The 11,619-nt window shown below is 41.3% G+C and overlaps 1 protein-coding gene across 2 annotated transcripts; it reads left to right on the plus strand.

Moving 5' to 3' along the window:
- The first annotated feature begins 1,673 nt into the window (after positions 1-1,673).
- LOC131107290 (uncharacterized) lies at positions 1,674-9,101 on the plus strand. 2 transcript variants are annotated; one of them, XM_058057182.2, is made up of 5 exons: positions 1,674-1,809; positions 4,490-4,549; positions 4,618-4,729; positions 4,798-4,964; positions 5,620-9,101. In XM_058057182.2, exons 2-5 carry the CDS (start codon positions 4,544-4,546, stop codon positions 8,923-8,925), a joined length of 3,591 nt encoding a protein of 1,196 aa, XP_057913165.2. In that variant the 5' UTR covers positions 1,674-1,809; positions 4,490-4,543; the 3' UTR covers positions 8,926-9,101. The 2 variants fall into 2 exon arrangements, with proteins under 2 accessions (XP_057913165.2, XP_078655196.1); XM_078799070.1 differs by lacking the exon at positions 1,674-1,809 and adding an exon at positions 1,991-2,137.
- Positions 9,102-11,619: the final 2,518 nt, after the last annotated feature.

An 11,619-nucleotide genomic window follows, 5' to 3' on the forward strand; every position in this document is an offset into this window, starting at 1 on the left:
AAAACTATACGTATAATTGACACCCTAATATTCCTACAGTATATACATACATACATACATACAGTATAAGTCACATCAAGCTACAGAGCGTGCACATACACAAAACGCCGCAATGACAAATGTCCGGTCCTGCTGCAACACATTCCACAAACATTCCACTGAGAAGACGCCAGTTGAATATAAACCCCAAAACATGCAGGCTGTGTTCACATTACAATAGTTAGTTTCAAAATGAAAATAAATACAAAAATATATCCTGGTATTACCAACCCTGGTGAGTACAAAAGTCATAGAAAATGAATGGGTACTCCGGGTACTCCGGGTACTCCGGTTTCCTCCCACATTCCAAAAACATGCTAGGTTAATTAGCCACTCCAAATTGTCCATAGGTATGAATGTGAGTGTGAATGGTTGTTTGTCTATATGTGCCCTGTGATTGGCTGGCCACCAGGGAGGATAAGCGGTAGAAAATGAATGTATCAATTACATTGGATGAGAAGGGAAGTGACACATGGAGTGAACATTAGCAAGAAATATCATCTAATGGTAATGGTAATGGTAATGGTAATGGTAATGGTTTAATTTCATTAGAACATGCATCAGATTCCAGTTGAGTGCATCCCATAATCAGTTCCCAGTTCCACATGTCCAAAAGGAGTAGGAAGAAGCAAAGCTTATTAAATCCTACCCCTCCATCTGGTACTTTTACAATCACTAACTCTTACATTTGTTCACTTCCTGCTTTCATAATATAATTTAAGTTTGTTTTTTTATTGATTTTTATGATTTTAGTTTAATTTAATTTTGTTTAATTTTTGCAATTTAAATTTTTTTTTGTCACGTAGCGAAGTACTGGGTGATATGAGCATCCAACGCCATAATGGGTACCATAGTAAGTGTCAATATAGTGATATATATAGCACATATTTCCAAATATATACAAATTTCCCCCCTGAGGGACGAATAAAGGCATATCTTAATATCTTAAACATCATGACTGGTTCAAGACTCTTCATCCTTGGATTTAGCAAACATCAACTGCTTGTATTGTTGTTAGAATTCACACTTTTACTTAACCTCTGATCTTCATTGACTTTGACGCCTGTCAATCAATGCAAATATAATTTACCGCATTGCTTCATCATTAAAAAAAAAATTAAGCCAAAAAAACATGATGTTTATTTTGTGGATGACTTTGGGGTTGATAAAGGTTTGGACACCCCGGATGTAGCAGACATTTGTTTTGACTGTGAAGGAAACGAAACAGAAGACATGATTGATCAAGATTCAGCTCTTCTGATCTGGCAAAGACGATTAACGTGAAATAAAACAAAATGCAGCCACAATAAAAGAAAGACTAAAGCGTTAAAAAGCAGCTAATGTCGCAAAGGGATGGTTCAGCTATTCATGGGAGGTGAATGAAGAGAGCAGTGTGCTTCTATGCGGACCTGGTCCGTCCAGTTACAAAGGAGTGGTGTCTTTCTCTCGGCTGGGTTTTTTTTTTTTTTTTTTTTTTCTCTCCGTGTGCTTCTCATCTGGTTTGGAATGCCAAAAGGCCTGCACGTCGCTCTCTCCAGCATACTTTGAAACTGAGGCGTGTGTATGTTGCAAGGGGACGGGGGGCATCTGGAGAGGCAGTACCGAAGCCGCCCAACCAGTTCTCCTGGTTGCCTTCCAGCTTGTCGCCATTTAACTGGCAGATCCGTGCCATGCTTGTGACAGAGCTGAGTGACACGCCGAAGAGGAGACTTCTTTTCTCCGCGGGCGTCCGGGCTTTTTAGTGGGAGGCGTCTTTGGAAGCAGGACACGGTGAGTAGAACGGACATGCTTGGCTGTAGTTTGCGGAGTACCCCAGGGGTCGTTACTGAGACCAGGATGGAATCATGACTCCGGTTGTTACGCTTGTGTAAATGATTTTATTTTATCCTAATGAGGAGCGTTTGTGCACTACGTATGCTTTGTTAAAAGACGTTGTAATCATTTTGTGTTATTTTAAAGTCTATATCAGATGAAAACAGTGTTTTTTTTAAATGACGTAACTGATGATGACAACGTGCACACCCTGTGTGTCATCACAGTACCTCCTTCATTCCTGCAACCATCCACCAAAGGTGCAGACACGTGTGCGTCTTAACAGGTATCTGGCAAATATTAGCATAGTTTTACACATATTCCATTTTGGACAAATACATGCAGTATGTATATAAAATATAAGGGTGCATTGGAATAATTACAGAATAATATTTTTTATATTATTATAATATTTTTATAATATTTTATGATATTTGTATAATATTTTTTATAATATTCTATAATATTTTTTTGCTAATTAAAAGCACAAAAAGTCAATCCATCTGTAATATTTGTATGATGGTTTCTTACATCGTATCAGCTCTATTATTATTTATCATTATTGATATATGATATCATGTTTTTATGGAAGTAGCCCAATACCTAAACTTATGTCATTGCCTTAAATTGTGTTAAATCAATTCACTTTATGTGTGTCTAATATAATTAATAAGGAATATAATGGTTTTAATAATAAATAATTAAAAATAGACGTATAGCTATTTCTGTAATTGTGTAAAAGATTCTAGTCAATGGCTAATTTCCGTCAAAAAGAAGGAATCCATGCTGTAAAAATCAGTGTTTTGACTTGTCAATCAAACATCAGTAATTTCCGAGTGAGTCTAATTTGCAACACAACAACAACCTAGCAGATGTTGGACATATTTGTTATGTTTATGCTCCTTATTTCCCCGCCCGGCGTTGGCACAAAGCGTCTTTGTCTCTTCATGTTGTGCTTGGATAAGATCTACATGCGGAGATGTTCGGGTGTGGTTGATGGACAGACTGTGTGTGTGTGTGTGTGTGTGTCAATCAGTGTGTGCGAGAATGTAAACCGACTGGTCGGGATGCATACGTTCCCTTGCAGAAGCCTTGGATTCCTGAGGGTGTTGTTGTTGTTTCGGTGTCTCGCTGATCCGAACACAAGGAAAATAACCCCCTCTGGATCAGTCCTTGGGTAGACCTGGAAGAGGTTCTTAGGATTTTCTTATGATGGGTTGTCTCTAAAAAGCCAAAAACAAACCATGTATCAAAAATCAATACAATACAACCCAACCACCAAGCTATCATGACGCGTTTCCGTACAACAACCTGGCGACGGAACATGGAGTCAAGGCAGCAAAAGAGAGTTAAAGACGATGAGCGAACGTGGTCGTTGTAAAAATGGCGTGCAGGAAGCAGCCAGATGAAGGTGACTGCACATTGGATCGATACCGGAACGACGCCGGTCGGTCCCTCAGGCTTCCCCTACACGATACCATGTACTCTAGATCCTTCTAGATCCTTCCACAGCCGTGCCTCGAAATGGAAAAATAAAATGACAAATAAAACGGGATGTTTTATTGAAGAATAATATTTTATATTATTAGAATATTTTATAATATTTTTAATAATATTTTTATAATATTTTATATTTTTATAATATATATCAAAAAGTCAATCCATCCGAAATATTTGTGTGATGTTTTCTTACATCGTATCAGCTCTATTATTATTTATTATGACTGATATATGATATCATGTTTTTATAGCAGTAGTCCAATACCTAAACTTAAATTGTGTTAAATCAATTCACTTTGGCTTGCATTATGTGTGTCTAATATAATTAATAAGGAATATTACGGGATGTTTTTATTTGTCCTTCGTTAGCAAAGGAAACTGGGAAGAAATGGTGGCTACTTTCATCCATGTGTGTGTTCAACCACCGCCACCTTCTTGTTTTGACATGAGTTGTTTCTTCAATTCAATAGTTTCTCATCTCAGGTGAAAAACATCACCGAATTCAAGTAGTGTCTCATCAGTGCAGGTAAAAATGATCTTAAATGATCATTTGTGCCTTTCGTTGGTCATTTTTATGTATTTCATGCATGTGAAAATGTAAAAACCACTGTCGTTTTCCACTGTACTTCGATGAGCCGATTCAAGAAACAATACAAGCAGTTGATGTTTGCTAAATCCAAGGATGAAGAGTCTTGAACCAGTCATGATGTGCTATATATATCACTATATTGACACGCTCTATGGTACCCATTATGGCATTGGATGCTCATATCACCCAGTACTTCGCTATGTGACAAAAAAAAAAAAATAATAATTTTTATTTTTTTTTTAATTTTTTAAAAATTAATAATTTGTCATAATAATTTATAAAAAAATTATAATATTTTTTTCATTAAAAAAGTAAACTATATTATGGAAAGCAGGAAGTGAACAAATGTAAGAGTTAGTGATTGTAAAAGTACCAGATGGAGGGGTAGGATTTAATAAGCTTTGCTTCTTCCTACTCCTTTTGGACATGTGGAACTGGGAATTACCATTACCATTACCATTACCATAGTGTATCCTAATAACGTTTCCAATAAATAGTTGACATTTTAAATGAACCAAAATTCACTCCCGCCTTTTTTTTTTAATTTAGAGATACGTGCGCAGAACCGCTTCCATGATATGTGGATCTGAACATACCTGAGATATGACGGTGAGTATGATGAGTCAAATATTTGAGACACGCCACGGCAGCACTGACCCCCAAATGTAATCCCGTAGACCGAGTACAGCATGAGCAGATTCTCTGAAGGCCTGGTCTTGGATGGCTCAGAGAGGGGCGGGGTCATCAAGGGGATGGCGGGCGGTGTTGGAAACGGTGTGGTGCAGACAGGTAGGAGATAGCAAACAGTCGTTACGTAGAACGCGGTGAGTGAGTGGAATTTTGTGTGCCGTTTCCAGGGGGCGACATCGTAGGGGCCACGATACGCCTGGATCACCTGGAACAGAATGAAGTGCTGAACATCCTGAAGGTGCTGCAGCCATACGATAACAACCTGCAGGTGGTGACCAAGAATGAAGCAAATGCCAACGACGCCATCGGCTCTCTGGGATTCAACCCAGCTGAGGTAATCATCATCACACATGCGTCGTGCATATTACGCTTTTGCAACAAAATATGTTGTTTCATGGTTGAATACAGCCCATTCTTCTTTTTAAGCAAATATTACTAAATATTTACAATACAATATTAAATATTGTTTTCTAAATCAAACATAAAAACCCCAATGAAGCAAAATCAAAAATATAAAACACATTCAAACACCGGTCACTAGGTGTCAGTAATGTTACTCCAATGTTGGGTGTGACACACAAGCACCAGACTTTATTGCCGGAAAACAGGTTCCGATGATCTCATAATCATTCATTCATCTTCTACCGCTTCTCCTCACGAGGGTTGCAGGTGGGTGCTGGAGCCTATCCCAGCTGTCTTCATACGAGAGGCAGGGTACACCCCGGACTGGTGGCCAGCCAATCCAAAAAAATTGAACCGACACATGTATATCAAAGAAGGGACATTTTTGTTTGTTTTGGGGGTTTAGTGACCCCCCAAAAAAGGGAAAATTACATAGAATAGAATGAATGGCCAATCACGTCCACAACGGGTATTCAAAAGGCGGCTGTTGTATCCGAAAGTGCCCCAACTTTGTCTGTTAACATACTTCCTGTTTGTCTGCTGACATACTTCCTGTTTGTCTGCTGACATACTTCCTTTGCCAACAGGTGCTCAGCGGGGACTTGATGAAGAAGGCAGGTGTGGATAACGCAGCCGAGAAACCCGTCCTTTCTCTTGATAACTTGACAGGAAAGTTAAATGAAGCTCAGAGCTTCGGGGGCCAGTTAAATAATTCGGTGATCAATGATCTTCCCGATGTTAATCTAACTAAAGCGTCAGCTGACGCCGGGGCAGAGTTCACGTTACCTGGTGTCGCAAAGGCCGGAACAGATCTCAATGGGAGCTTCGGAGCACCCGCTGTCAATTTGGCAAGTCCGCACCTCAACAACCTCGACGCCTCGCTTGACATCGGCGAGTCGGTGGCGGATACGGGTAACCTGAAGTTCAAGGCTCCGCAGTTCACAATGCCAAGATTCGACCTCCCGCAAATGCCGACCTCGGAATTAGAAGGTGACGTCAACTTCCCATCAGTTCATAACGAAAACATAGACCTCAATCTATCCTCGCCAAACATCCGCAGTCCCGATGTGGACCTAAATGGACCTGATGTTCACTTCCAAACTCCAAACGCTGACCTCGGCGTAGCGTCGGATAAAATCAAGTGGCCCCACCAAAAATGGAAAGGACCAAAGCTGAAGGGACCAGAGGCAACACTAAACGCTGATCTGCATGCGCCAAAACTTGACGGGGATCTAAGCGCACCAGGGATCCATTTGCCCCAGGGTGACATCAAAGGCCCCGATGTAGATGTTCAGGCCCCAAATCTGGACTTGGGTACCCCATCTGGAAAAATCAATTGGCCGCATTTGAAGTGGAAGAAGCCCAAAACACCGGACCTTGACGTCTCCGCCCCGACAGTTGAGGGCGGACTCAACACACCGGATCTTGATGTTAACTTGCCAAAGGCTGACGTTAAAGGCCCCGATTTGGACATCCAACCCCCAGCGGCTAAAATAAACTGGCCCCACCTGAAATGGAAGAAGCCAAAAGTAAAGGGTACAAAGGCAGACTTGGATATGGACGCAGGTCTGAATACACCGTCTTTAGAACCTCCACATCTTCAGAACGACGTTAATGCTGAGCTGGACATCCCGACCGTTGACGTTAAAGGTCTGAATTTGAACGGCGAGACCCCAAATCTTGACATGGGGGCTCCGTCTGGAAAATTTAACTGGCCTCACTGGAAGTTGAAGAAACCCAAACTACCCGAAGCTAAAGTTGATATGGACCTCAATGCAGATCTGAACACCCCAGATGTGGATGTGTCTGCTCCAAGGTTCGAAGGTGGCATCAACACCCCGGACCTCAACTTACCAGATGTTGACGTCAAAACGCCGGATGTTGACATCGGGGCCCCTTCTGGCAAAGTCAAGTTCCCAACACTGAGAAAGTTTCTGTTTTCTGGACCCAAAGTGAAAACCCCAAGTGTTGACCTTGACACTGATGTGAAAACCCCTGACCTCGGCCTTTCTGCTCCGCAGGTCCAACTTAACGGACCGGATGTGAGTTTACCCAAAACTGATATCAATGCTAAAGCTCCTGACGTAGACGCATCTGGAAAGATCAAATGGCCCACCCTGAAAAAACCAAGGTGGTCAGTCTCAGGTCCTAAGGTGAATGGCCCAGATATCGATACTCAGGTTCCAACACCTGACCTGAACTTCACCGGTCCAAGGATTGATGGCGAGTTCCACAGCCCAGATGTAAAAATGGACGGACCAAAGTTAGACATGGATGGAAAATTGAAATGGCCCAAGAAGCCCAAGTTCGGCACCCTGAAAGGCGGAACACCTGATATTGACGCCGACGTCAAGTTGCCAAACGTGGATTTGAATGCACCAAATATTGACGCTCCAGACCTCAATCTCAAAAGTCCTAATGTAGATCTTCAGGGTCCCGATCTCAACTTTGAGCCGAGTGATGCTAAAGTTAAGATCCCAAAACTGAAGGTCCCAAAGTGGCCCAAAGTCAAGGGCCCTCAAGTGGATACCGGTATAGATATGGATGTACCTGATGTAGATCTGAAAGCCCCTGGTCTTCAAGCCGGTCTTGATACACCCGATGTTGACCTCAGTTTACCTAAAGCGGGTCTCCAGACTCCGGACCTTGATGTTTCAACGAAGAAACCAAAATTCCCCAAACTGCATTTGCCAACCTTTTCGGGGCCAAAAATCGAAAAACCTAATCTCGATCTTGACGCTGATCTCAAGACGCCTGGTGTGGATTTGAGTACACCGCATGTTGGTGTCTCGACACCAAAATTCGAAGCTCCAGACCTCAAAGGTCCAAGTGTAGATCTTCACAGTCCCGATCTGAAATTGCCGACATTTTCAGCGCCAAAACTGGAAAAAGCCAATATGGATGTTGACGGTGATGCCAAGGTGCCAAATGTGGATTTGAGTGGGCCGCGTGTTGGTCTTAAAGGCCCGGACTCACAGTTTAAAACACCAGATCTAGACTTTGATTCCCGGCAGGGCGACTTTACGTTGCCTCATTACAAACTTCCAAAACTTGATCTTTCGCGTTCTGGCGAAGTGGAGGCGCCCAAGGTCAACATAGGTTCTCCTCGAGCAGATGCAAACATCTCTGCTCCTGTAAATGGTCCCATGTTAAAGGGCAGCCTCAAAGGTCCAACGGTAGATATGACAGGTCCCAAAGTAGACGCTGATCTGGAAAAGCCTAAACTTCCGCATTTCAAGCTTCCTAAAATGAGTTTTTCCGGGTCCAAAACTAAAACTCTGGAGCTTGATGCCTCTCCAAAACTGTCTCCTGTGGATGTCAACACAGCCGAAGTAGCCATCAAAGCAGGCGGAGATGCTGATGTGAGAGCTTCCCCAAAAAGTAAATTGAAGTGGCCCTTTAAATGGGGATTTAAGTCCAGCTCCGACGCGGACGAAGAGGACGCTAACGGCGAAATGGACGCGCCCGTATTCCGACTACATAACCTGCCTAGAAACTGCATCGAGCAGAAAATGGGAGCAGGACTTCCCGATACATTTAGCCTATCCCGATTGGACAGCGAGGACAAGGATTACGTCGTCAGCAAAGGAATCCGCTTACCGGTGGTGAACGTGCCGTTCAGAAACGGAGAAAAAATCGACATTATGGAGAGGCTGAAAATGGCGAAGGAAAAAGCGCCTTCAAGTAACACCTCACCGACAGAGGAGAAGAATATTGCGTTGAAGACTCCCGATGAAGCCAACTTATTCCGAGGAGGGACTTTCAAAGTGGACAAGCCGGCGTCTCCGCTGGGTTTGTTTGCTCCCGAGATTTCTTCATCAGATGAAAACGAGAAATTATCTTTAGGTCTCTCCAACATGCTGGGCCTGAACGTCAATGATGTCCAATGTTAGGTTCAATAAAGTTTGGATGGAGAGACTTGTTATACTTGTATATTCTTGTTATTTATGTATGCGCTTTTTGCCTACTTTGCAAATATTCCTTTCCCTGTGTACCCTTTTGGAAAAGTAACTCCACCTTTTAAGCCAATGTGATTTGAATCTTTGTTCAATAAAACATTTCTTTATGATATTCATTTCTCTCTCATTTTCAGCAAGACAATAAATCTGGTACCAAAAGGTAAACGTGTCGGGTAAGTATTGGTAAATATAAATAAAAACATAAAGCCCAATAAGGATTAGGGCTGGCTTAAACCATTAGTTCTGTCATCGATTAATCTAGAAAAATAAGTTTTTTGATGCATCGATTAATCCCTGAAAGTTCCTGAAAACATAAACCGCAAACCAGGTTTTAATAAAAATATTTATTTCTAAATGAGGCGGCACGGCGGTCGAGTGGTTAGCGTGCAGACCTCACATCTAGGAGGACCAGGGTTAATCCCTGAAATTGATTAATCCCCAAAAGTCCCTGATTAGTCCTTGAAAACATAAACCGCAAACCAGGTTTTAATAAAAATATTTATTTCTAAATGAGGCGGCACGGCGGTCGAGTGGTTAGCGCGCAGAACTCACAGCTACGAGGACCAGGGTTAATCCCTGAAAGTCCCTGATTAGTCCTTGAAAACATAAACCGCAAACCAGGTTTTAATAAAAATATTTATTTCTAAATGAGGCGGCACGGCGGTCTAGTGGTTAGCGCGCAGACCTCACAGCTTGGAGGACCAGGGTTAATCCCTGAAAGTCCCTGATTAGTCCTTGAAAACATAAACCGCAAACCAGGTTTTAATAAAAATATTTATTTCTAAATGAGGCGGCACGGCGGTCTAGTGGTTAGCGCGCAGAACTCACAGCTACGAGGACCAGGGTTAATCCCTGAAAGTCCCTGATTAGTCCTTGAAAACATAAACCAGGTTAATAAAAATATATATTTCTAAATGAGGCTGCACGGCGGTCTAGTGGTTAGCGCGCAGACCTCACAGCTAGGAGGACCAGGGTTAATCCCTGAAATCGATTAATCCCTGAAAGTCCCTGATTACTCCCTGAAAACATAAACCGCAAACCAGGTTTTAATAAAAATATATATTTCTAAATGAGGCGGCACGGCGGTCGAGTGGTTAGCGCGCAGACCTCACAGCTAGGAGGACCAGGGTTAATCTCTGAAATCAATTAATCCCTGAAAGTCCCTGATTACTCCCTGAAAACATAAACCTAGTTTTTCCATCCAAGGCATTCCTTGGCCAGCTGTGTATGGAGGACCAAAACTGCCAAAATAATAAATAAATAAATAAAAACAAAAATCAAAAAATAAATATAAATGGAAATAAAAACAAAAATAAAAAAATATGTACATAAATAAATAAATACAAAAATAAAAAACAAGATTCAAAAATGAAAAATAAATAAAAAATAAATATATAAATAGAATTACATATCCACATAATAAGCCACATAACCACATACGTATTGATTGTAAAGTTCTACAATATGACACTGTCATGCAAACTCAGCTGATACCATGCTCCGCCATTCTACGGTGCAGCGTTCTCTCGCTCACACCGAGCAGGTGGGGCTATTTCGTGGATTTTCAGACCCGCGAACAAGTAAGTCTCCACGGCTTGCATGGACAGCTCCAGCGATGGACGACCAACTTGTCCACTGTTGTCAATGTTTAGGTACTCCACAACTTCACACAGGGTCGACCTCTGAGTCTGTTGTTTCATTTGTGTGAATTAACTGCTCCAATAAGGCTTCCACCCGGAAAAGCAGGTCATCCGGGGAAGCATTATCCGAAATATCTGCTAGCAAACGGAGATCCCTGGAGATTGCAGCCACATTTAGCGCCATTGAGAGTGGTGTGGTCACTTCCTCTTGCTGTGGCCGTTTGCAGGCATACCTAGTCGATTTTCGCACTCACATGTCCATCAACCAATCGGCGAACAGTTCAACCCAAGACACACTTAGGACCGCCCCCTCATTTGAATAGTTTTTCCTTCTGCATTTCAAGCTGACATTGTCTGCAGCATGAAATAAATACATATGAGAGCAGAGTGCTTTTATTTATTTATTGATATGTAATTCTATTTATATATTTATTTTTGTGTTCATTTTTAATTTTTGAATCTTGTTTTTTATTTTTGTATTTATTTTTGCTTTTATTTATTCATGTATATATTTTTTTATTTTTGTTTTTATTTCCATTTATATTTATTTTTTGTATTTAATTTTTTGAATTTTTTTTCATTTTCATTTTCACTTTTATGTATTTATTTATTTATTATTTTGGCAGTTTTGGTCCTCCATAGCTGTGACGCATGTGAGAGTCTGAGTAGTGGTGTGGCGTTCGTGAACGAACGGGTCAAAAGAACTAGTTCTTGTTTGCGAACGAATGAACCGCCCATAAAATACCCGTTCAGTCCGTTCAGCTGTTGAGTCGGAACGAACGTGAACTTGAGTGAACGGACTGACTCGACACGACTGACCGAAATAAAATAAAAAATATAAAAATAATAAATATAAAATATACCTCGTAATTACGACATTTTATCGAATAATTTTGATTTTTAAAATCCTATATTTTCAATATATTACCGATATATCGATTATTTTCCACACCCTTAATTTCAATGAAAAAATATGACAGTACTGATT

Source organism: Doryrhamphus excisus, linkage group LG19, assembly GCF_037039965.1.
Source record: "Doryrhamphus excisus strain RoL-2023G ecotype Guam linkage group LG19, RoL_Dexc_Guam_v1.1, whole genome shotgun sequence".
In the NCBI taxonomy this organism is placed as follows: domain Eukaryota; kingdom Metazoa; phylum Chordata; class Actinopteri; order Syngnathiformes; family Syngnathidae; genus Doryrhamphus; species Doryrhamphus excisus.

Coding starts and splice junctions, on each gene's coding strand:
- LOC131107290 (XM_058057182.2), top strand. Junction 4,730..4,797: donor AAACGGTGTGGTGCAGACAG/GTAGGAGATAGC, acceptor TGCCGTTTCCAG/GGGGCGACATCGTAGGGGCC. Junction 4,965..5,619: donor TGGGATTCAACCCAGCTGAG/GTAATCATCATC, acceptor CTTTGCCAACAG/GTGCTCAGCGGGGACTTGAT.